The following is a 27,493-nucleotide window of genomic DNA, read 5'->3' as shown; positions in this document are numbered from 1 at the left end:
AATAGAAACTATTCCTGAGGAAGCCAAAATATTGAATTTATTAATCCAGACTTTAACTGTTTTAAGTATAGCCAAAGAATCCAGGGGGACTGTATATAGAGAACTAAAGGAAAGTATGAAAATATTTCATCAAAATAGGGAATATTAATAAATAGAAATTATAGAAAAGAACCAATGGGTCTAGCACAAAGATCAAGGATAAACCCCTAGTTTTTGGTGGACATTAAAGAATTAAAGGTGTAGTTGGAGAAGAGGAGCCATTTAAGAATAAAGAAAAAGGTCAGTTAACCAAGGAAGAGAGTGTTTGAGAAGTAAGAAGTCAGAAAGGCTAGAGAGATAGTAAAGAACATCCTTTGGATTTGGATTTGACTGTTACAAAGTCATTATGAATCCTGACGCAGTTTAAAGGGAATGTTTTGCATGGAAGCACATAGGATTCAAAAAGAATTAGAAGTGAGGAAGTGGCAGCAATAGTGTAGTTAGTTTTTAGGAATAGTGGCTGTGAATGGAGAGGGATATGGAAGACTGTACCTGGATTGTAGGTGTGTGTTCTGTGTGAGCAAAGTCTTGAGTGTGCATGCTCAGGAAAGACCTGGGAAGGTCTTCAACCCACACGTTGGGCTCTGCATAAGCAAGAAATAAAATTTGTAACTGCATGTCCCAGTACCCCAACATACATAGATATACAGAGTCAGTCCCAGCAAAGACCAGGAGACTCTTAGTTCTTTGCTCACACAGAACATGCACACTCTCTTCAGCACATAGCTAGCTAATATCTGTAAAATGGGAATAAAGTATAATACCTACGACATAAAGCTGTTCTGTGGATTAAATGAGGAAATCTGTGCAGATAAAATATATAGCAGAGCCCCTGCCAAAAGGGAGTAGGAACACAATAATTCCTAATGTTCTCTTCCCCTCATCTCTACAAAAGGAAGTTGCCATGGAGATCCACTTAACAGTTGTTTTGTTTGTTCATTTTTGCCAGTAATAAAAATCTTGTCTGGACCATAGCATAAAAAATAATTTATAATTATTTCAGGAAAAATGTTCTTTATTCTGTATAAGTTTCCTTCTATTATGACAGCTTCAAGGCATTATATCTTTTTGTAAATATTGTGTTAAATGCTACACAGATTATTTTGAAACTATTTTCTGTCTTTGGTAATCAGGCTAAACTGTTTTTATTATCCCTCAGAAAGAGAATTAGGTCATGCTTCAATGCTGATTTTGTTCTCCTGGGTGTAGAACATTCTTGGGGTGTGGTTATAGGCAGTGGAGTCATCAAATGTGTGTGAGAAGGCGCTTAAATTCTCCTTCAGACAGTGTTCTTCCTCACACAAGAAACCTCTGTTTCAACAGGAGACGAATACCACATACAGTTCATCATTTTATTGACATAAAACTTTTTTCTCCCCTGAAACATGTTTTTATTATAGGAAAACTTGTCTGCCATTTTGAGATGTTTTTGTTCTGCCATCCATTGAAACATTCAGAAATCATACTGTTTAGTAGCAATATGATTTTTCATATCATATTCTTTATTAAAATTTTTTCATATAATAAGACATGTTTGTTAGTAGCAATATTTATAATATCTAAAAGGTGGAAACAACCCAAATTTCTGTCATCAGTTGATGAATGTAAAAACAAAAAGTGGTATATACATACTGTGGAATATTCTTCAGCCAGAAAAAGAATGAAATATTGATTGATGCTACAACGTAAGTGAATCTTGAAAACATTTTTCTAGTAAAAGAAGGTAGTCATAAAAGGTCAAATATTATATGATCCCATTTTAATGAAATGTCCTGAATAGGCAAATCCATAGAGATAGAGAGTAGATTAGTGATTGCTTAGGATTGGAACAATGGAAGTTGATAGTAAAGGGTTTTTAGTTTCTTCTGAGGTGATGAAAATATCCTAAAATTGATTGTGATGATAATTGCACTTATCTCTGAACACTAAAAAACATTAAATTGCACACTTTAAAAAGATGATTTGTTTTTACAATTGTATACCTCCACATTACTACCAGCCAAAACAAGATAAAGCACATTTCCATCATGCCAGAAAGCTCCATCCATCTATTCCAGGCAATCCCCTGGCTTCTCTCAAATTCTTCTCCCCACTCTCTACCACCACAGGCTAAGACTTTTTGACTTCTGTCACTAAATTATTTTGATTGACCCTAGAATTTCATAGAAATAGAATCTTTTGTGTCTGACTTCTTTCACTCAGCAGAATGTCAAGTTCAAGTTTTTCTCATATTAGGACATTGTTTTTTAAATTTTTAAATTTTTTTTAGTTGGAGATGGACACAATATCTTTATTTTAGTTGTTTATTTTTTTGTGTGGTGCTGAGGATCGAATCCAGTGTCTCATGCATGCTAGGCAAGTGCTCTATCAACTGAGCCACAGCCCCGGGCCCAGTACATTGTTTTTTTTTCTTGCCACATAGTATTCCTCTGTTGATATATGCCAGTTTGTTTATCCATTTTCCTGTTAATAAATATTTGAATGTTTTCTGTTTGGGGATGTTATGAATAAAGGTACTGTGAATGTTTTTGTATAAGTCTATTTGTGGACATGTCTTTATCTTGGATTAATACCTCAGAGTAGAATTGTTATATCACAGGACATTTGTATGTTTAATTTTATAGGAAACTGACAAATAGTTCTACATCATTTACTGTGTTTGTGTGTGTGTGTGTGTGTGTGTGTGTGTGCTGCGCGCGCGCGCACGCACGCACATGCACACACATACATGATGCTGAGGGTTGCACCCAGGGCCTCGTACCTACTAGGCAAGTGCTGTACCACTGAGCTATATCCCCAGCCCTTATGTACTTTTTTTTTTTTTTAAAGAGAGAGAGAGAGAGAATATTTATTTCTTAGTTTTCAGCGGACACAACATCTTTGTTTGTATGTAGTGCTGAGGATCGAACCCGGGCCGCACGCATGCCAGGCGAGCGCGCTACCGCTTGAGCCACACCCCCAGCCCCCCTTATGTACTTTTAATATTATAGCAGGGTGACAAATTTTTAATATATAATAATCTTTATTTTCCTATTTACTATTTGTTTTATTTCTCAGAGTTAATCTCTATTAACATTGTATTTTTCAAAAATTGTTACATAAAAACATATGTACATGTTATATAATCTTTCTGTGATTAAGTATATATTTTATCACATTGAAGACTTATTTTATCATTTATATCTGAAATTCTTTCTATATTATCATTTAAAGATAATCTTTGTTCTTTTTTTTAATATTTATTTTTCAGTGGACACAACATCTTTATTTTATTTTTATGTGGTGCTGAGGACCGAACCCAGTGCTTCCCATGTGTGAGGCAAGTGCTCTACTACTGAGGCACAACCCCAGCCCCAATCTTTATTCTTTTTTAATATCTTTATTTTGTTTTTAATTTGTTTTTATGTGGTGCTGAGGATCGAACCCAGTGCTTCCCATGTGTGAGGCAAGTGCTCTACTACTGAGGCACAACCCCAGCCCTATTCTTTTTTTTTGTGATGCTGAGGATTGAACCCAGGGCCTTGTGCATGTGAGGCAGGCACTCGAACAACTGAGCTATATCCCCAGCCCAGTCCTATTCTTTTTAATGTCTACTTAGCATTCTCATTTTAAGATATTTAGCTAGTCATTCACTTTTTGATAGACATATAAGTTAAATCCAGTTTGTTATTACAAATAATGCTGAAAATAAGTATCCTTGTATCTTTCTATACTTTAACAAATATACCCATAGGATAAATTCCAAACAGTGGACTCACTGTGTCAAAGGGTAATATGTATTTTAAAATTGGTAGAGATTGCCACATTTTCTTTAAAAATGATTGTACCAATGTATATTCCCAACAGCAAAGTATGAGAGTGCTTCTTTTTCTCCAATTTTGTCAACATTGGGTTTTCTTATCAGATGTTAATAGTTCTGGCAGTCATTCATTTCTCTCCCCTGAGTACTAAAAAGCATACCTAAAACACCCCCAAGAAATAAAATTTATTCAGTTTTAAAATACTTTGGAGGGAAACAAGAATGTCTTCTGCAATATCCTTTTAAAACTCTCCATTATTTACATCTACACTGTTTGGTAAATTTTTCCTCTTACCATTTGTCTTTGAGGTATAGTGTTTATTGATGATGTAGCATTTTGATGGGAAACTTAAAAATCTTGATGCCCTAAGTAGTAGTCTGAATAGGGACAAGGAATTATTGGAGAGTAAATGTTTACTTGCTACATATTGTCGATTTGGATATATTTCAAGTAAATCTGACACATGGCTACTAGCTACAATGTGTTCCAAGAAAGAATTCAGACTCCTGGAAAATATATCAGAATGACAGCTGAGTAGTTTAAATATTTTTGCCTTGGTTACTTGGATAACAAACCGCAAAAGATGTCTGAAAGAATCAGAAAATGGTCAAGTAGATGCTTCCAAAAAACCCTGGTAAGGCCTGGGTGGTGAGGGTTCTCCTCTGCCAGTGGTGTTAGTTTAATATCAGGAAAGTGATACTTTGGCGGGGGGACTCAGTTATTTTAACTTTCACATATTGTGAGAACTTTTAAATTAAAGGTATGTTTTCTGAATTTAACTTGTTCCGATCTGAGTGAAAAAAGTTTCTAGCTGTTTTTAACAGTACCCATACAAGAAAAAAAGATAGTTCAGACATTTGAATTGTGTCTTTTGTTCAACTTCAGTTTAAAAACAAATTCTTTTTAGATTTTTCATTTGAGCTTTTTTGGTTTGTTTATTTTGCTTTGGTCATATGACAAAAAAAAAAAGTAGAGTCTAAACAATAGTACCATATTGTATTCTGGTCTTTACCTGACTTTTCCATTTATTGCCCAGTACTTGTTGAACACTTGTAAAAAAATAAGTGAGTAAAATTGGCTTTAGCTTATTCTTAGCTATTTCTATTTTTAGCATTTGTAATCTGGTCAAAGGATGTGGAAGTGCCTTGGAGATTAAATTCCTGACAAGGGATTGTTGGTTTGAAAGCTGAGAGTTGGCTTTTTAGTTTGTCCTTTTATACCAATTTGGCCTGACTTTAGAACTTTTTTTTTTTTTCCATTTAGAATTTTCTAGCATGGCTTCACCTAGTTTTAGGTGCTGATCTTCCACTGTTCAGTCCATGTAAGTTCAGAAGTTGCTTGTTGTATATGTCCATCTTGTCATTATGTACCAGAAACTCATTGCCTCTTAAATACAAGGTCTACTTACAGACTGATTCAGAACCTCCTAGAATTGTTAACGAAATACATTGATACCTTTCCCTTAGAAATTCTGATTCTTAGATATGGGGTGGTCCCAAAAATTTATTTACATTTAAAGTTCCCCAAGAGCCTCTCATGCATAGCCAGGTTTGAAGATTAGGATATACAAATAACTATTGCCCTCAGGAAGTATACAAGAAGAAGATAATGCAAAGTAGTGTATATAATACAAATAAATAAGATAATAAATATAATACAGGGCAGAATATAGGTGTCTTAGGAGAAACACAGACCAGAGCTATGGAAAGAAGAAAAAGGGAAACGGGGATGGCAAGAGTGAAGATAAATTAAATATCCACTACACACCATGCACTTTTCTAGCATTTATAACTTAGTTGGGATTCAGGGAAAGAGATGCAAAAAGAGAAAGCATGCTTAAATTAATTAAACCAGACTATTTGCTTTTTTCAAACAGATTTAATTCTTTTTATTTCTACAAACTCTGTTATTTTCTCAGTAAACACACAATGCTAAGTGTCGGGTATTGTTCTAAGTACTCTTCATGCCTTTAATTCCCATGTTCTTAATATTTTATGAAAAAAGAAAATAGAAGCATGGAGAGTATAAGTAATTTGCCTGAAGGCACCATGCTAGAGAGAGACAAAGTTAGGATTCAAACCCAGGCCATATATATATTTTTTTTAACAGAGAGAGAGAGAGGGTTTTTTTTAAATATTTATTTTTTAGTTTTTGGTGGACACATCATCTTTATTTTATTTTTACGTGGTGCTGAGGATCGAACCCAGAGCCCCGCACATGCCAGGCTAGCTTGAGCCACATCCCCAGCCCCAGGCCATGTAGAGTCCAAGGTCTTAAGGACTTCTCTGTACTCAGTGCATTTTCCTCAGCAGAAATGCCCATCTTTAATGTTCCTCTCAATTGTTATTTATCTCATGAAGCCTTTCCTGATTCTCTGATTTTTTCCAAAGATTAGTCTTTCCCTATTCTGAATTCCCATTATATTTTCTTAGTACTTCTCTTTTAACCTTTATGCTTGTAGTGTGTATTCTAATTATTTATAAGCTTTTAGAAAAATCTCCTCTATTTGATTAAGAGCCTGTGAAGCAGACTCTTAATCATTTTACTTGTTTCTTAAACATTTTACTTGTTTCTGTACAGTGCCTAAGATAAGACTTTACACATGGGAAGAAATTATTGCTCCATTAACCTCTGAAAAGTGGGATAGGGCAGAAGGAATACATTTGTTTAATGTGGGAAGACTTAGGATCATTGGAAAGAATTCACAGAAAGATAGATTTTGGCCTGACTCAAGAAAGAACTTTTTAATATGGCTTCTTAAAAGTGGAATAAGTTGCCTTCTGTCGGCTTGCATTGCCTGTCACAGAGGCTACAGACTAAAAATGCATACAACAACTTGATGGAACTGTTGTAAGAGGAATTGTCTATTTTGTTAGGGCTTATATTTGATGAACTCTTAGATTCTTCCTCTTTCTAAGATGCTCTGATTCTTAATGGGATGTAATTATTTCTTCTTCTGAGTTCACATGGTTCTTGATGTTGTTAGTGGCACATCTATTATTCTATCCTATGATTTTTATTTTTACATTTCAGTACTTTTAAAGGTATTGCAGACTTTTTAAGTGTTAAGAACTTGAGTGTAAATGAAGTGAGAGTAAATGGAATTTTAACCAGGGGACCTAACATATGCAAAACATGATGTGGTTTTTCTTCAGTCTACAAAAGACTCCTAAAAGAAGTCAATCCCTGGGCAATGATTGGCAAGACCTAAATCCAGTGTAGAGCTTTAAGTCAGCAGGTCAGAAAACATAAATGGCTTTTTTCTAAAACTTCTTTGTCACCTTTCATTATATCCTCCAGGACACCCATCCTCATTTCCATTTTGCAGAAATGAATGTGAGGAAAGGTAAATTTTTTTATATATGTATCTTTATTTTTATTGATTTTTTAAATATGATGCTGAGGATTGAACCCAGGGCCTACGATGCGTGCAGGGCAAGCCCTCTACCACTGAGCTACAACCCCAGCCCTGGAAAGGTAAATTTTATAATTAAACTCTAATGCACACCCTCTAGTACCAAAAGAAATGGATCATTTATTCTTTTTTTTTTTTTTTTTTCTTTTGGTACCAAGGATTGAGCCCAGGAGTGCTTATCCACTGAGTCACATCCCCAGCCTTTTTTTTTTTTTTTTTTTTTATTTGATTTAGAGACAGGTTCTCACTAAGTTGCTTAGGGTCTTATTATGTTTTGGGGCTGGCTTCGAACTGGCAATCTTCCTGCCTCACCTGATATTATAGGAGTGTGCCACCACACCCTGCTGAAAGTATTTATCTTGATACTTATTTCTAACTAGAAATGCCTAGGAGCAGGCTCTGGCTCTTATTGCTCCTGCTAGGCAAGAGGAAGAGAGAGAGGGAAGATTATTTATTACTTTAGTGTTAATAAAAATTACCACTAAAGTAATAAATAATTAGGTAAAATCAACATATAACCAATTGTATATATTTAAAATACACAACTTAATAATTTTGAATATGTATACCCCTATGAAACTGTGACCATAGTCATGGTAGTCAACATATCCATCAACCCTAAAAGTCTTTTTGAACCTCTTTGTAGTACCTCCCTTCCACTACTCTCCAACCCTCATTTGGAAGCAACCACTGATCTGCTTTCTGACAGTGTAAATTAGTTTGCAGTTTTTAAAGTTTTATATAAATGGAATTTTAATATCATGTACTTTTGTGTGTGTGCCTGAGATTTATCAGTGTTACCACATGTATCAATATTTCATTTCCCCCTCTTTGGTATTAAGCATTTGGTATTTTATTTTAATTTTGAGACTGAGTCTTGCCCAAACTGGCCTCAAACAGAGTCCCACTTCCAAATCCCAGAGTAGCTGGGAGTATGGGCATATGCCACTGTGCCCAGCTAGTTCATTTTTTTTTATTGCTAACTAGTATTCCACTGTATGGATATAACACAATGTATTGTTGATGGACATTTGGGTTGATTTCAGTTTTTGGATATTAGAAGCAAAGATACTAGGAACATTCATGTATAAATCTTTGTATGAGGAGCTGGGCACAGTTGGCACATGCCTGTAATCCCAGTGAATCAGGAGGCTTAGGAAGAAGGATCAAAGACAGTTCAAAGCCAGCCTCAGCAATTTAGTGAGGCCCTAAGCAATTCAGTAAGACCATCTCTAAATAAAATACAAAAGGGCTGGGGTTGTGGCTCAGTGGTTAAGTGCCCCAAGGTTCAATCCCTGGTAACCAAAACAAACAAACAAACCAAAAATCTTTGTATGAACGAATTTTATTTAGCTGGGAGTGGAATGACTAAATCATCTGCTACTTTTTAAGAAACCATCAAACTGTTTTCAATGTTTTGAAGGTTGTTTCATTTTACTTTCCCACCAGAAATGCAAGAGAGTTCTAGTTTCCCCAGATCTATGACAACTCTTGATATGACTAGTCCTTTTAATTTTAGCTATTCTAATCAGTGTGTATTAGCATCTCCTAGTGATTGTAATTAACATATTTTTAATGAATAATGATGTTGAACATCATTTCATGTTCTTATTTGCTGTCTGTATTCCATTTTTGGTGAAGTGTCTATTCGGATTTTTGTCCATTTTTTTATGTTGGGTTTTTCTTTTTGTTGAATCTAAGAGTTTTTTTTTTAAATATATTCTATATACAAGTCTTTTATCAGATATTTGCTTTACAATGATTTTTCTCCCAGTTTATGGCTTTTTTCTTCTCATTCCATGTACTGTCCTGTGAAGAGCAGTAGTTTTAAATTGCTGTAAACTTCTATTTGGAATTTTATAAATGGAATTTGTATAAATTGAATTTTATACAAATTTATTTATTTGTCCTTTTATATATTATACATCTAGTTATGGAGGAAAAAAGTAATGCCTTTTCCTCATCCATTATAAGGGTTACTGCGGACATTACTATACCAAAAGATAGACTAACAAGAAAAAAGTATATTATTTAACAAAGTTTTATATAACATGGAGGCTTCAGAAATGAAGACCCAAGACACAGAGGAAAACTACGCTTTTATGCTAAGTCTAATGAAAGAAGTGGATAATCACTGTGAAACATGATTGGACAAAAAGTGTATGATGTAATGGTAAACCTGAAGGAGAACCCTTTAGGTCTCTATGTAGCATTCCTTCTCTTTGTGCTTAGGGCAGGACAACTGTCACATGGAGATCTTATAACTCACTTTTAGGGGAGATAGATCAAGATGGTGACCTTTCCAGGTTTTCTTGTTTGTTTTGTGAGGAGTTGAGGGGGGTAGGAGATAGGAGGATATGAGGAGATCAGAGAGACTGTTGTTGTTTCTGAAGCCCGCCTGTGTTTTTTAGCTAAAAAATACTCAGCATGCCAAGGTGTCAAACTTTGGGATATCATGTTCTGATCCCCAATATAATGCTGTATCTAAGAACCTTTGTCTAACCCAAGGTCACAAAGATCTTTTCCTTTTTTTTCTTCTAGCTATTTTATAATTTAAGTTTACATTTTGGTCTATGATCCATTTTGAGTTAATTTGTGTGTGTGTGTGTGTGTGTGTGTCACAAGTTATAGATCCAACTTTATTTTTGCATATGGATTTCCAGTTGTTTCATCACCATTTGTTGAAAAAGCTATACTTTGTCTACTCCATTGACTTTGTACTTTTGTTATAAATCATTTGTATATAACTGTACAGGGCCTTCTTTCTGGACCTATCTTCTATGTTTATTTAATCCATTCATCTGTGTTTACATTGATACCATACTGTCTTGATTTTTTGTAGCTGTGTAATAATTCTTTTTTAATATTTATTTTTTAGTTGTAGTTGGACACAATAACTTTATTTTATTTTTATATGGTGCTGAGGATCGAACACAGAGCCTCGTATGTGCTAGGCGAGTGCTCTACTGCTGAGCCACAATCCCAACCCCTGTATTCTTGAAATAAGTAGTCTTAGCCCTCCAGCTTTGGTCTTCTTTTTCAGAATTGTCTGTCTAGATCCTTTACATTTCCATAGATATTTTAGAATCAGCTTGTTGATCTCTTAAAAAAAAAATACTCTCTGGCTTTTGATTGGGATTATGTTAAATGTGTAGATTAATTTAGAGAACTGACATCCCCAAATCAGTCTCTTCTGACCTATCCACAAAGATTGTTCCTCCATTTATTTAGGTTATCCTTAGCTAAAGAAGCTACAATAATATGTATAAATATAATTATATGTAGAAATAGAATTAAGTTTTGTATGTTGATCTTGTATCCTACAGCCTTGTAACATTCACTAATTCTAGTACCTTTTTTGGTATTGAGGATTGAACCCAGGGATGCTTAACCACTGAGCCACATTCCAGCCCTTTATATTTTTTATTTTGATACAAGGTTTTGCTAAGTTGCTTAGGGTCTTGCTGAGTTGCTGAGGCTGACATGAACTTGAGATCATCCTGCCTCAGCCTCTCAAGCCACTGGGATTATAGGCATGCACACCATGCCCTAGTTTCTAGTCCCTTTTTAAAAACATAATTTTTTTACTGTTATGAAATCTGAAACCTATTTTGGCTGATTTGATACAGCCAATCCAGCTTTCAATTTTTAAATAATAATTATTATTGACAATAAGAATAATGTTAGTAATTAAATAATGCAAATATTTCTATTTTTATCCTTTTGCTTTTAATCTATTCGTGTCTTTATATTTAACGGCCATTGGCAGCATTTAGTTGGTTCTTGCTTTTTTCTCCACTCTGATTATTTCTGACTTCAGTTGGATGATTAGACTGTATATACATATATATATATATATACACACACACATATATATATATATACGGTATATATATATATACATAATATATACCATATATATATGTATATATATATTTTTAACATTAAAATTTTAATATTTCTTTATGGTGAGTGAATTGTAATGTAAAGTCTGTTGTTTTTCTCTGGTTCTAAAGCCAGGCACCGCTATGAATGTAGGAGTCCTGCAGAGTCCTTCCTGTTGATTCTGCTGGAAATTGGTTACACTTCTTCTTTTTTTTTTTTAATTTTTATTATTAGTTGTTCAAAACATTACAAAGCTCTCGACATATCGTATTTCGTACATTTGATTCAAGTGGGTTATGAACTCCCATTTTTACCCCGTATACAGATTGCAGAATCACATCGGTTACACATCCACTGTTTTACATATTGCCCTGCTAGTGTCTGTTGTATTCTGTTGTTATATTCTGTGTGCGTGTGTGTGTGTGTGTGTGTATATATATTTATATATTTTAAATATTTATATATATATATTTTAAATATTTATTTTTTTAGTTGTAGTTGTACACAATACCTTCATTTTTATTTATTTATTTTTATGTGGTGCTAAGGAATGAACCCAGGGCCTCGAATGTGCTAGGTGAACACTCTACTGCTGAGCTACAACCCCAGCACTGTTTATATATTTGATGTGATTAATCATATGGTTAGGGTTGAGTCTGTCATATGGTTAGGTTTGTGTTCTAATTGTCCCAGCTATTTTTTATTTTCTTTTCCTTTTTTTTTTAAATGACTATTTCACCTCTTTTGGTGGTTGATATAGGTATAACTTTGTTTTATTTTATTTTGGTGGGGGGTACCAGGGATTAAACTCACGGGCACTAGACCATTGAGCCATATCCCCAGCCCTATTTTGTGTTTTATTTAGAGATAGAGTCTCACTGAGTTGCTTGGTGCCTCACTTTTGCTGAGGCTGGCTTTGAACTTGTGATCTTCTTGTCTTAGCCTCTAAGCTGCTGGGATTATAAGGCATGGGCCACTGTGCCTGGCAACAGTGTTTTATTGTTTGAGTGGTTGCTTTATAACTTGTTGTATACATCTTTTTTTGTTTGTTTTTCTCTTTTCTTTTTCATTTTTGAGGTGGAATCCCATTATGTTTCCTAGTCTGGTTTCAAACTCCTGAGCTTGAGCTATCCTCTTGTCTCAGCCTCTGGAGTAGCTGAGATTATAGGCATTTGCTACCATACCTGGCTTTATTGTATACATCTAATCATAGTTTGTCTTCAAGTGATATTGTACTGCTTCACTTATATAAAAGAACTTTCCAAATCATGAGCTGTAATGATATTTTGGTCAACAACAATTTGCATATGTGATGATATATACTATACAACCTAGGTATGCAGTAGGCTATACCATTTAAGTTTGTATATAGGCACACTCTATGATGTTTATACAGTGATGAAATTGACACCACGTTTCTCAGACTGTATCCCACTGTTAAAACAGTGTTTCCCAGACTGGTGTCCAACTTGGATTCTCCTGCCTCAAGTTTCCAGAGTAAGCTGGGATTATAGCTGTGTACCACCACGCCTGGCTTTGGCTGTGTTCACGGTAATAGGAAGGGTCATGGGTTGAAGAAAACAGGATGAAGAAAAGATTTCAGATAGTTTCTCAAAACATTATCCCTTAGAGTTATTTCTATTCTGTTGTTTTCCAAAGCACTTAATAGTTATCTTTGATAGTATTTTAAGTTACACTATAAATTTTTAAAATAATTTTTTTAGCTGTAGATGAGCACAATACCTTTGTTTTATTTATTTATTTATTTATTTATTTTTATGTGGTGCTAAGAATCGAACCCAGGGCCTCGCACGTGCTAGGCAAGCACTCTACCACTGAGCCACAACCCCAGCTCCAAGCTATAAATTCTTTATATTTTTATATATTAGATGTTTGAATGATTTATTTTAGAAGCAAATACTCTATCTATATAGCTGAGTACTAGCCCAGTTGTTTTTATATAAAAATATTGAGCAATAACTTGTTAGGAAGAATTTCCAGAAAGATGATGGTAAATGAAGTAATAAGGCTAAAAAAAATTTCCCCTAATTAAAAGAAGGCTATTACTGATTGAATATACTAATTTGACAAAATGCACATTCCTATACTTGTCCATAATTTATTTATAAGCATAATATGTTCATGGCAGAGGGAAAGATGGCTTTCAATTCAATGCCAGAAATTATCCAAGGGAAAAAAATTTAAAAAATTTGCTGAAATAATTGATGTTTTCCCACTTTCTTGGCAAGTGAATTCCTGAGGCCAATTGTTGACTTCTGCTCTTCACAGAATAGATTCTAGCAATATAAGGAACCTGTTTATTTGAAAGTAGATAATCAGAAAGCTTATATAAACAGTATGTTCCCCCACCACCCCTGACACTCAGCATTTGTCAAAAGCAAATGAATGAGAAAATAAATTAATTACATGGATCTTTATTCCCTCCCTTCCTTCATCTTTCATTTAAGTTGGGCAAATGATTAATAGAGACTTGTGTAGTCTATCATGTCTTCTGCAGTAGAGATTGAAATTATTGCAAAATCTGGAAGTGCTTCCATTACATTTATTCCTCCTCCCACCTCTCTCTCTCTCTGTGTTTCTCTCTCCTTTCCCTCTTTTCTCTACTTTCCCTTTCTGTATCCCCTTCCTCCTATTTTAGCTGTTTTAAACACTCTCTTTCCTGACCCACCCAACTTTCTGTTCCTTAAGCAGACCATGTTTCTTCATACATGTTTCTCGCTCTTCTAGAAACATTCTTTTCTCCTTTTCCCTCTATCTTCTCTTTATTCACAGAGCCTCAGTTTAGATTTCTAGCATTTGGACATCATTCCTTGACCTTCTAAGCTATACTAGATATTCCTCCTCTCTGCTCTGGGATCATATATGCTGATGCCTGTGGTGGCATTATCAGACTACATTGCAACTGTCAGCATCTCTCTCGGGCCATCAATTTCACAAGGGAAAGGACCAGGCTTATCTTATTTATTGCTGGATCTCCTGATTCCGTGTTTGTATCATATTGGTATTCCTGCAGTGTTTGGCACATTCTAGGTATTCCTAAATATTTGTTGGGTTGATGGGTAAGAAAATATATCCAATAAGATTCATAAGCATTTTTCTGTATTGTTAAAAAAACTTTATGAGCACCATTTTAAATGGGAACAAAGTACTTTATCATATACTATGTAATATGAAAATATATATATGTATATATTTTATCTTTGTCTGGTTTCTGACACACTCAGTTTCCAAATCCCTTATAAAATTTTCTGTATAAGGGTGAGAGGAGCATCTTTTGTTATAGTATTTGTTCTTTTACAAAGTTTCTAAACCTTCTGGAATATCCTAATGGGTGGGAGTATCTATCATTATTCATAACAAGCCCTTTCCATTACACCTGAATTTATGCAAAAACAGTTTTTCTGGGGCTAGTCAGAGGATTAGTGGATGGGAACCCTCAAACCTATCCATCAGCCTCCAGGGAAAAGTTGGAACTAGAGATCAAACTCTATAAAATCTTCTGGACAACTTGATTTGATGAGCTTCATTGTTGGTGAGCATATACTCCTTCTGGAAGGGCTGCACACAAAAGCTCCTATGCTCAGGTCCTTCCTGCCCTTGCCCCATGTACCTCTTTATCTCTGTCCTTTGTAATGAAGTGGCAAAATGTGTTTCCTGTGTTATATAAGCCATCCTAGTAAATTAATCAAACCCATGGAGGAATTGTGGGATGCCCAACTGGTGTCCACTGAAGAGTTCTTGGTATATGGGGAAACTGCCTCTCCCATATATCTGATCACAGAAATGTTGTGAATGTGTTGATCAGAGAGGTCATAAGTCATAGAGTCATTAAATGTGTGTGACTTTTCCTTTTGGCATATGGATAGCTCATAATTTATAAAACCATTAACCAATTATTTCACTTTTAGACTATCTAGTTTTTCACTGTCATAACAATGTGGTGAACTGATAACTTTGGATATAAAACTGGGCCTATACCTGTTTCTTCTCTAAAAGGTTGTGCTGGCTTAAACATTCACCAGTACTGAGTGTCTTTCTGCATAGTTTCCTAGCTTTGATTTTTCTCATTTTTAAATACTCTTAGCAATTTGATCAGTTGAAAGTGGTATGATTCTGTTTTATTTCATCAATGGTGAGCTTGAATATTTTCTCAAGTGGTTGTAAATCATTTGAGATTATTTTTGTGAAGGCAACTAGCAATATTTCTCTAACCAGTGAATATAAAACCAGTTTGAATACTTTTTGTTATGCATATTCATTAGATGTTTAGACTTTTTATAAGGCAGATTTCTAGAGCAATTGATTGCTCCAAAGTTTGGGTATAATACAATAATTTCAATTTGATCTTCATTAATTTTCAAAATGCTCACAATTTTAAAAAATCACTAGGGCACTTGTCTAGTGTGTGCAAGGCCCTGAGTTCAATCCCCAGTATCATGGGGAAAAAAAAAATTAAAGATGTGGAGTTAAAGCTTTTTTTTTTTTTTATTCTGGTGCTGGGGATTGAACCCAGGGCCTTATGTATGTGAGGCAAGCACTCTACCAGTTAAGCTATATCCCCAGCCCCGGGAGTTAGCTCTTTAAAAAAATGTGTTTAGGGTATACTTTGAATATGTGGCACTGCTTAGAAATGAAAAGTGGCAATTAAAATTTATTGGGGAGGTGGGGGCTGGGGTTGTAGCTCAGCGGCAGAGCGCTTGCCTAGCACATGTGAGGCACTGAGTTTGATCCTCAGCACCATAAAAAATAAATAAAATAAAGATATTATGTCCATATTAAAAATGTCTTTAAGGGTTAGGGATTGTATAGAAAACTGTTACAGATGCTCAGAAATCAGCAGTTGTTACTTAGGATGTGGGTGGAATAAACACTAGGTAGGCCTGCAGAGCTCTGCCTCCAGGACAGTGAAACCAGTCTTTCCTGATTGAACATTCTTTTTTTTTTTTTTTTTTAATTGTGTATGGACACAATGCCTTCATTTTATTTTTATGTGATGCTGAGGATCAAACCCAGTGTCTCACACATGCTAGGCAAGCGCTCTACCACTGAGCTAGATAGAACTCCAGTCCCTTGATTAACCATTTTTAATTCAATTCTCTTGTAATAGCTGGGCTGATAGACAAACCTAAATTTTGAGACATGAGTTCTAGTCTCAGCTTTGGAATTAGCCTGCTCTGACTATTCAGATTACTTAATTTTTCTGTTTCTCGGTGTTTATATCATTAGAATTTATTATCCAAGGGCCAGAATGTTATGAATCCCTAACTTTTCTTGCGAACAGCTGGGAATGGGTCTGGAAAGCAATTCATATTTGTTGGGAACTACTTGGGGAAAATAATGGGAAAAATTGCTTTATCAGCTAGATTTTTTTAGGGAAAGTGAATGTCCAAATCCTAGATTATTTTCTAATGAACTTTCAAATCCTAGGTAAGTATTTTCTTCTGATACATTAAAAATGACATACTCAAATTGTTTTATGCCCGTCTTCCTGGGCCGGCAAATCGTTTTTTTGGTGTTTTCGCTTATAACGTGCCAGAAAACGACAGGTTGAGTGCGTTGAAAGAGTGGAGGGAATTTCTTCAGATATATTGGATATTTCCCAAATAAAAGATTGTCTAACTGCTTTAATCCAAAGTCACTATTAGACGCTCGGCGTTTCTGGCTGTAGGAGGCTGGTGGCTGCCGCTGTCTGAACTCCGCACTCCCGTGCTCTGTGTTCGATTCGCTAGGTCTGGCTCAGTGTGCCGAACTCTGCTGGCAGCTGAGAGGGGAAGCCGGGAAGAGGCAAGTTCCTGGTGCAAAGGTTGCTCTGCAGCATAATTTAGGCCTCGGAGGAGCAGTGGTGGTCACGCTCTATAAGATGGGTTTTCCGGAAGCCGCCAGGTAAGTGGCATTCTGCGTTTTGTCATTTAATCCTTCTGACTTTTCACAGTGGACCCATTCCAGGTAAAAGTCCTAATTTTATTGTTTTAGTATTCAGGGAAAAGTAATCTCATTACGTTGATTGCCTTGGCAACGGCTTTTAAACTTCAGCAGCTTTAGGGAAATATTCCACCCACATCCTGCGAAGCCAAGAGTGCTGAACCCGAGCCCTGGGCGGGCGGCCAGAGCAGGAGTTCAGGTGAATCACCTTTTGGTCTCCTTTTCCACAGGCTTTCTCTCCTGGCCGCCCAGGCTTCTGAGGTGGATAGAGGAAGCCACCCAGTCAGTACATGTGGGATTGGAACTTCGCAAATGTGTGTTTCTGAGTCACCAGGCCTTCACTGCTGCTGGCATTCTTTGGCCTCTTGCTGACTTTTTCCTTTCCTTCAAACACCTGCTCTCCCCAAGGCTCAGACACCTTCTGCCATCCCTCTAGGTCCCTCAACTTCCTTGTCACCTAAGAAGGGCTCTTTCTTCCAAGAGGAAGAAAGTCCCCCTTCCTTTCAGAGGCCCAGCTTTCCTCTTTGCATGCTTTTATTTCCCACCACTTTCTGTAACTTTGTTCCAAATATCATGTATACTCTCTTTTGAATCTTTCCATCTTTCTGCTCCCTTGGCTCCTTTCCCTCTATCAGCAAACATAATCTTCCCTATTCTAAAAAATTGATTTTTCTCATTGACATAATTATTCTTTCATGATAAGCCTTTTATATAGAGGCATCTTTGCTACTGTTGTGTGCTGGAATACCTCATAGTATAGCCTCACTCCTGATGACAGGCAAGGCTGATGTGAATGAAATCAAAGGTCATTATTCTTACTTTCCCTCATTATTCTCTTTAACCATACCTTAGCTTTTAGCACTTAATTCCCTTGTTTTCTCCTGAAATTTATTCATACCTTTTGCTTTACAAAGGGTGTGAGACACACAGAATCCCCTGTATTCTTACTCTTTACATGTTGTTGGATCTCTTCTCTCTATTCTTCCTCTGCCCAGAGTATCATTTCTGTTGTAAAAATTCTTTAAGAGACATTTCAAGTATCATCACCTTTTAAATATTCACAGCTCTTTGTGCCTCTTGGGTCCTATTTCAGTTTGATTTGTAATCTGTCTGGTTTCATTAACTATGAAATACTTTAGGCCTAAGAGTGTGACTTCCTTATCGTGCTCTTAGAATCTCTCATAGTGAATAAATGTTTATTGAATTAAATAAAAGGTATTGAATCTAAATGTTTGCTCCTAAATCGAACTCATTGTTTCTGTATTCACTCTGGAAGTCCCTATTATATTTGGAGTTGAAAACCCTTAGTAAAAGGCAAATTAGAAAAAGCTACCTTAGTCAGCATAATTTGTATAGTTCTCTAATTTTCTTAAGAGTAGAAAGTTATGGGCTCTCTACAATAGATTTTCTTTTAAATGTGGAATTCTCATAGTTTTATGAGAAATAAATGTTCACATAACCCAGGGATGATATTTTTGGGAAAGCAGAAACATGAAAAAAAATTCCAGATGATACACTAATGATTGAAAAGAAATCGGCTGGAGATATTACAGACATTATTTGGTAGTTTTAGTGACAGAATGTAATTTATGCTGAAAGGCAAAATTGGAAAATTCTTAATTCTGGTATTAGAAATACAGTTTAAAAATATGGTTATGGTTTGGTTTTTAAACAAAATAATTATAAGCTACTCACTGCACATAATCTGATTTGTGTACTCATTTAGCTAACTTTGATGGAGCAACTGCTACGTGCTCAGGTCCCTCAAGTGTCATCTTCTAAGTATATGGGGAGGGCAGAACATATTCTTTTCAAAATGCCATAAAAGCTCAGAGGAAGAGATTACTCTGAAGAAGGTAAATTTAAATTTGGATGACTAGGATTGCTCAACAGAAGGGTAGGGGAAGGGCAGTCCAGGCCTGTACATAAGAATATAGATTTGAAAGTTTGGCAAGTACTGCTGCATGGGTGGAGGGTAGATTATTTTGTGTGGATCTAGGTAAAGGGACAGAGTCAGTACTGTGTAGCAAACAGAAGCAGTACAACTTGCTTTTATAACACTCAGAGGAGTTTGGAATTTCTCTCATAGAATATATGTTTTAGAAAAAGATGATGTGATTATTCAGTACAAGAGCCTGGCATTACTTTGAGATGGATGGAAGAGAGAATAGAGGCCAGGAATGCTTGGGCAGATGGTGCAATAGTGTGGAAAAGAAATGTTTAGTGCTGCAGCAGGGTCCCTGAAAATGAAGAGGAGAGTCCCATCACCCCCGCCCCTAACCCCCAGTACTAAAGACTGAACCCAAAGCCTTTTATGGCCTAGACAAGTGTTCTACTACTGAGCTACATCTCCAGCCATTTTTATATTTTATTTTTGAGAATAGTCTTGCTAAGTTGCTCAGACTGGACTTAAACATGGGATCTTCCTATCTTAGCCCCCCAGTAGCGGGATTACAGGTGTGTGCCACCTCTCTTAACTGAGGCCATATTTAAGAGTGATGACAACTGCATTTGATTTGCAATTAAATTTTTAAAAATTAGATCAGTTTTAAATATGATTGGCTTTTGTGTTACATAACACAAAATTCTTTTTATCTAACTAGGGAACTTTTATGATATCTAGGGAACTTTTATGATACAGACTTAAGTTTGCATTCTGTACTAGGTTAAATAGAACCTAATTCATTCTAATAGGTTAAATGAAACCTATTTCTAAAACTCAACTTTGTTATGCGTTTCTTTTTTAAAATTTACTTACAGTAAAATTTACCATTTCATCAGGTTTCTGCAAGTTTTGACATGCATATGCTGCATAGTCATAACTACTACCATATCAAGATATAGAACAGTTCCATCACTGTCCCCCCCACTAAATTCCTGTGCACCTCTCTAGCCAGCCTTCCCCACTATCCTCTCCCTCCTGGAAACCACTGGTCTGTTTTCTGCTCCTGTCGTCTTCCTTAGTTAAATACCATCTGTAAGTAATATCTTTTTAGGTTTTTTCTTAATAGACTGGAGGCAGATTTTTTTTTAAACAGGCAATATTGATCAGTGGAAAGAGCACATTATTGACGTACAGTCACACTGCCTGTGTTGGGCATTTCCTCATTTAGAAAATATTGAAGGTATCTCTTTTAGGGAAACAGAAAACAACTGCCACACATTATAGTTGTTTTTTCATTTTCCAGTGCTTTTTCTTTTCTTCTTATGTCTCAAGTTCATATCACTGATTAAATGGCCAAAAGTGGTTTTACTTATTAAATTACAGCTGTCACCCAGGGACTTGAAGAAAATGAACTTGAATTTTTTTGTACAGAAAGGGAAATATACCCAGCTTGTCGAAAATAGTGGTTTGGGATGAGGAGCACCTCCTACTTATCCTGAAGGGTTTCTTTTTGTCTTCAAAGGCTGTATTTCAGTTGTGATGGGACCATTTGCCTTCTCTGAGGTCAAGTGGAGTTGCTGATTGAGAATGAACTTCACTTTGTAGTCCTTAGGCACATTGCAAAACCATCGCTAATTAGAATAAACTGATTAGGGTTAACTGTAGATTTTGCAATTGAAATTTAAAATATAGGATTTTTTAATTCTTCTCATGCACTAAGAATAATAGCAACCACTTTTTAAAAATTAAACAACTGTTAAGACACAATTCACATGCCACACAAATCATCTATTCTAAGTGTACATTCAGCAATTTAGAGAATAGACAGAATTGTGCACTCAGGGCCATGATCAATTTTAGAAAATTTTCATCACCCCCAAAGAAACTGCATACCCATTACCCATCATTCCCTAGTCCCTTCCTTCTTGCAGTATCTAGAAACCACTCCTCTACCTTCTGTTTCTGTGGATTTGTCTACCCTGGAAATTTCATATAAATAAGGCAATATGTGGTCTTTCATTATTGTCTTTTTTTTTTTTTTTTGAGAGAGAGAGAGAGAGAATTTTTTTAATATTTATTTTTTAGTTCTCGGTGGACACAACATCTTTGTTTGTACGTGGTGCTGAGGATCGAACCCGGGCCGCACGCAGGCCAGGCGAGCGCGCTACTGCTTGAGCCACATCCCCAGCCCCTCATTATTGTCTTTATTTGTATGAGGAGTTCCATTTTTCTACATCCTTTCTCTACCTGTCCTATTCTGTGTGAAGTTGTTTCTTATTGTGATATTGATTTGCATTTCCTAAATAGCTAATGATGTTAAGTATCTTTTCATGTGCTTATTAACTATTTGTATATCATCTTTGGAGAAATGGCCTTTTGTAATTTGGGTTGTTTTTAAGTCTTTTTATTATTGAGTTGATAAAAGTTTTGTTTTTACTGGGGAACGAACTGGGGTTCTCTACCACTGAGCTACATTTTAGCACTTTTTTAGTTTTACTTTTGAGACAGGGTCTTGCTCAGTTGCCCAGTTGCCGCAGTCTAGCTGGGCACAAAATCACGAGCCACCACACAGCCTTGTAGATTCAAACAGCAATTCTTTATTCCCAAACTCACACCGGCACTCTACAAACACGTTCTGAGGCAATCCACGTTCTCTGCCAAGTTCAACGTTCTGGATCCCAAAAACTCTCTGCGAGAACTCAACGGGAACTCCAGGAGCGGGCACGCCTGAGGCAGCAGGATACGCCCTATTCCCAGCAGGGTACAACTTAAACCTGGAACCTCCCTAAACCCAAGGAGAGCCCTAAACCCTGATCCGCCCTAAACCGGGATCCACCCTGGTCCTTGAGCAAGGTCACCTTACATGCAATGTCACTGCAAAATGTCCAAGGCAAGTCCATTTCCACGAGTCCTTCTTCTAAGCAACATGGGGTACGCTGGCAAGGAAATTGTCATACCTACTTGGCTAATGGCTCTCAGCACCCAGTTTGGCCTGAACTTTGCAATCCTCTCACCTCAGCCTCCTGAGTAGCTGGGATTATGGGTGTGAACACTGTTCCTGGAGTGAGAGTTCTTAAACAATTCCTTTTTGAGGGTCTGGTATGTGCCAGGCCATACATGCTAGATGTTTCACATTCAGTCTTACTTTTTTCCCTCAGTTTTGGGGACCAAACCCAGGGACTGTATACAAGCTTGGTGAGTGTTCTACCACTAAGCTATACCCCCAGCTGCACATCTTTGTTTAATCCTCATAAAAAACTCCTTCATGGTCAGTATTATATACCTGTTTGTAGGTGAGATTAATGTGCTGCAACAGGGGCCCTGAAATTGAAGACAAGTCTATCTAAAGAAAGCCTCAAGTGGTAGGAATCAGGGTTCTAACCATCATCTGTCTCAGGGCAGGGTATGTGTTTTGTAGACTATTGGATTCCCAGTCTTTGACATTGTTTAAATGAAGCCTGTATAGGTCTTACAATGATATTTTTCAGCAATCTAGATATTCACCAACTAGGATAGTCTTCTGGTTTCTCTTCAGGGTTCTTTCCAACATTTTACATACTAGATTTATTCCAGGAAATTTATAGGTAAACCAAATTTAAATAAAACCAGTCAGAATTTAGTTTTGCTAAAAGAACTTTGTGTATAAAGAAACCACATGAGAAGCTGGGTTTAGTGGCCCTATATCTGTAATCCCAGCAGGATGGGAGGATCACTTGAGCCTGAGAGCTTGGAGTCATCCTGGATAACATAGTGAGACCCCCATATCAAAAACCAAACAAAACAATGGAAAGAAATGGTGAGAATAAACTTTTTTGAGTGTGTATATTCTCTTTCTGAATTTTAGTTAATAGCTTCAGTTTCCTTTGAACAGGACACACATCAAATAAACTGTAAGGAGGGGTTTTCAGAAAATATTGATAGCATACCACATATTAACTTTTTCCTAATCTGAATGAAAAGTTGGTTAATCATCAACTTGATGAGCTTTTCAAAACAAACAAGATAAAGAGATAGTCTGTGATCTTTGGGAACATGTCTGGACATTACCACATAACAAATACTGTACACTGCTACTAATATCTTATTTATCATATTCAGTTAAGATGTGGCAAGTTTGGAGAAATACACGGTGGTGGGTAAAGGTTGAAAATTCAACTATTGATAAATGGAATTGGCTTTTGGAGAAAAACTAATGTTGTCACCTGGCTTTAGATCGCTCAGACTTTATGTGTTGGGAACTAGTGATGCTAAGTGTTTTGTTTGTTGCTGTTGGGTTTTTTTTTTTTAAATGTGGCATCTGCTTTTGAGAAGTAGATCTTTAGTAGGGTCTCATAGAAAAAGGAGTTTCTTGGGCCAGGACTTGAAGGGAGAAGCCAAGAAGGAGACATTCAGACCCAGAAGCAAAGCCACATGGCCCTGAAGCCTCCCTGCTCTACTGCTTCAGATCCATTCCTGGTTCCTATCACTGTGTTGCCCCTAGTAGGCTCACTTTTCAACTTGTTAGATTTTCCATAGCCACCCTTTCATTCCCACTCTGCTGATTGCTTTATCTTATTCTTTATTGAGAATGTAGCAATTTTTAAACTCAAACACCCTTATCATTGATCACTAGACTGATAGACCTGTCTGGAATTGCACCTCTCTGATCCTGTTTCTTCCTTTCAGCCTCCTTGGCTTAGATCCCGTCCCCTGTCACCTTCTTAAGATTTCTCTCCTTCCACCTTCTTTCCTCTGGTTTATTATTATCATCAGGTATAGCTCTTCTGATAAGTCAATCTTGAAACCAAACCAAACATTCCTTGAAAATTCTAACATATGCTACATCATAAATAAACCTTTTAGACATTAAGTGATAGACTCTAGTCACATGAAGATAAATGCTGTATGATTTCGCTTATATGAGGTACTTATGGGTGGTCACAGTCATAGAGATAGAAAGCTAGTGGTGTTTGCCCGGAATAGCAGGGAGTGGGAAATTAAGGAGTTATTACTTAATGGATACAGAGTTTCAGTTTTACAAGATGAAAACAGTTATAGAGATGGATATTGATGACAGTTGCACAACATTATGAACATATTTAATACCACTGAACTGTGTGGCACACGCCTGTAGTTCCAGTTACTCAGGAAGCTAAGGCAGGAGGATCACAATTTTAAGGCTAGCCTGGGAAAGTTAGTAAGAACCTTATGGTTCTCAAAATAAAATTTTGAAAAGGGCTGGGAATGTTGCTTTATCATTATTAGCATGCACAAGGTTCTGAATTCCATCCCCAGTACTGGGAGGGAAAAAAAAAGAAGAAGAAGAAGGTGGTAAATCTTGTGTTATATATATTTTAACACAGTGAAAAAAATAGAAAAATTTTTTAGAAGTACATCCAGGAAAAAATATACATTTCTTGAAGAGATTAAAGAGATTAGTCAAAAGATTCTATTTTTTTCCCACCTCAAAATAAGAAGATAACCTTCCTTGATACCGTGTTCCCCTCTAAAGACTATTCCATTTCACTGTTCCCCTAAAAGGAATGTCTCAGAAGAGCCACACTGTCCTGTTTCCTTTCATTTCCCCTCAGTCCACTGTAATTGACCACTACCCTCTGCCACTTGAAGCAGCCTTTGTCAAGGTCATGTGTTACCTTGTTACCAAATCCAGTGGGTACTTAACCTTTGGCAATGTTTGGCATAGTTTACTCCTCCCCCTGAACTCCCTCTTCTCTGGGCTCCTGTGGTACCATACTTCCCTGGATTTCTGCTTGAGTCTTCACTGGCTGCTGCCTCCTCCCCTTCTGTCCTAGACTCTAAATGATGGGGTTCTGAAGGGCATTGTCCTGGGCTCTCTTTCTCTATAATTCCCTTATGTTCCATTCCCAGGGATTTAAAGGGTTATGCTGATTGTTTTTTGTCAGTTTTTTTTGCCGCTATGACTAAAAGGCCCTGACCAGCATAACTGTAGAGAAGGAAAAGTTTATTTAAGGGCTCATAGTTTCAGAGGTCTCAGTCAATAGAAGGTTGGCTCCATCATGGTGGAAGAAATGTGGCAGAGGGAAGCTGCTCATGTGGTGATCTGGAAGCAGAAAGAGAGGTCTCTACTTGCCAGATACAAATATATACCCCAAAGCCATGCCCCTAATTCCCATCTCCTCCAGCCACATCCTACTATTTCAATTACCTCTCAGTTAATCCCTATCAGGGGATTAATTCACTGATTGGGTTAAGACTCTCACAACCCAATCATTTCTCCTCTATATCTTCTTGCATTGTGTCACATGTGAGCTTTTTGGGGGACACCACATCTAAACCATAACACTGATGATTGCTTCATTTTTGTCTCCAGCTAGATCTCTCATCTGAGCCCCAGACTCTCATCCAACTGCCTTCTGATCTCCCATACTGACTGTACCTGTAACCGAAAGTTGAGCTCTTCTATTCTCTATATTCTTTCATATCTCAGGAAATGACCCTGTTGTCCCCAGTTATGCTCAAACTCCTGAATCTTCCTTGCCCTTTCTTTGTCCCTTTCCATCTCCCCCATCCCCAGCAACACAAGCTATGGATTCTACTTTGACTATACTTCTCTCTCTCCATTTCTACTCACCACCTATCAAGACTACTCCAGAACTCATAAAATAAGTCTCCTTACCTCGGTTTTTGTCCCTTCTCTCCAAATCATTCTGTTCATTGTTGTAAGAATAGTCACAAACTATTTCTTTTCCTTGTTATCATTTCTGTGGTTTTCCAGATTCCCTGCTTTGGCTTGTCTACATAATCTGGTCTCTGCCTAATTCTCCAATTTCATTTCATGTCATTTTCCCTTACTCATTGGTTTCTAGTGAGGTTGGTCTTATTTTACTTTCGGTTAACATACCAAGCTCTTTTCTCCCTCAGGATCTTGGCAGTTTCTTCTTTGAATAGCTAATTCCCTTTCTTTCTCTAATAGAATAGTAGCTTGAAATCACCTGTTCAGAGAGTCATTTCTTGACTGTCCTACATAAAGTAAGTTTCTCTTTTTCTTTGTATCCAGATACGTGCTACAATTCCCAATCTTTTGGGGAATATGTGGCTTTTTTTTTTTTTTTTTTCTCCAGCAGAAGAATATAAACTCAGGACAGGGATTGGGTGTGACAGCTTCACCCTAAAATCCCCAGTGCACCTGGCAGTGTAGCAGAAGGTCACTAAATATTTATGAAGTGATAGAGCAAAAAAAGGAAAGGAAAAATGAACTGGGAGCCTGTATAGGGAGGAGGTGAAAAGGGGAAAGAAAGAAGGGCTGTTGATGAGTAGCTGCTCTGCTCCTCTCCTTCAGACATTTCCTTCCTGCATTCCAGTCTGCTGCGGTGGTATGTGAGAGGAATTACCTGGCAGCCTAAGCTGCCCTCTTCTTCCTCAGACTGATGGGATTTGTGTCCATACCTAACCTTGAGGCTCTGAATCAACAGTAGTTATGGCTCTTGTTGTTCACCATGGGCCACGAACTCTGAGAGGTGATCCCCTTTAATCCTGCAGTCTTTAGCACATTCCACCTCTTCTCTCTCTCCCACTGTGCACTGCAGTGAAGTAGCTTGCTCTAAATCATGTCACTTGTGAGTGGAGGAGGCCCTTGGGTTCAGCCTGTGGCTCTGTAAAGGCTGTGTTCCTTGTGCCACATCAAGCCATATTTCTGTAGTTGTTTCCTAAGTATCAAACAATCCAGTAGACAGGTGGTTGTTAAACCCTTGTATTGGAGATTTAAAAAAAAAAAACCAAAACAACAACAAAACAATCTCAAATCCAACATGCTTCCTTCCCACTCTTATTTCCCTGTTGTAATTATTATCTTTCACTTGGATTGTTGCAAAAGCTACTTGGTTGATCTCCCTGCCCTCCCACATACTCCCTTACAGTCCATTTTCAGCTGGCAAGTACTCCCTCTATATCCCCTTAACCAGCTTTATTTTCTTCATAGTAACTATATTTTTTTATTTATTTGCTTGCCAATTGTCTCTCTCCACTGCTAATATAAGTTTCTTGGGGGGGCTTCTTTGGTCTACAGTATTTTCAAGCATAATGTCTAGCACCTAATGAGTGCTCAATATTTGGGGAAAAATTGGGAATAAGGATTGTTTTATGTGCTTTTTGAAAATTTTAGATAAGAGTTGCAATATCTCTAGGAGTTTTTGACAATTACTATTGTATAAATGTTGAAAACCCTAGTACCCATGAATTGAAATTGATCCTTTTCCCCAATTCTCATAGGACACATCAGATTGAGGCTGCTCCCACCAGTGCTGCAAGTGATGGATTTAAGGCAGATCTTGTCTTTAAGGAGATCGAGAAGAAGCTTGAAGAGGTGAGATCTGTGTAAAACATTGCCAGGGACTCTGAGGCTGGGAAGTGCACACAGGTTTCATGTTGTGGCACAAGTTGAGAATTTATGTCATGTTGTCAAGTATTCAGTATGTTTTAGATTTCTGAGAGTTTAATTAAGACTTCCTTGTAATTCTAGTAAGAATGTTATTTCAGAAATGTACAGATCTCCAGATGGAGTTAAAG

At 36.8% G+C, this 27,493-nt stretch overlaps 1 protein-coding gene across 3 annotated transcripts in view; it reads left to right on the top strand.

Moving 5' to 3' along the window:
• The window catches only part of Scp2 (sterol carrier protein 2), a 98,493-nt gene that overhangs the window by 49,429 nt on the left and 21,571 nt on the right, over window positions 1-27,493 (top strand). For all 3 annotated transcript variants that reach the window (XM_076860342.1, XM_076860345.2, XM_076860346.2), the window contains 2 exons: window positions 16,890-17,043; window positions 27,197-27,290. In XM_076860342.1, the coding sequence (XP_076716457.1) occupies window positions 16,890-17,043; window positions 27,197-27,290 (248 nt within the window). The remainder of the gene's footprint in view (window positions 1-16,889; window positions 17,044-27,196; window positions 27,291-27,493) is intronic.

The sequence above is a fragment of the Callospermophilus lateralis genome, chromosome 7, assembly GCF_048772815.1.
Source record: "Callospermophilus lateralis isolate mCalLat2 chromosome 7, mCalLat2.hap1, whole genome shotgun sequence".
NCBI classification, from domain to species: domain Eukaryota; kingdom Metazoa; phylum Chordata; class Mammalia; order Rodentia; family Sciuridae; genus Callospermophilus; species Callospermophilus lateralis.
The sequence above is the reverse complement of the archived record's forward strand: the minus strand, read 5'-3'. Positions and strand labels throughout refer to the sequence as shown.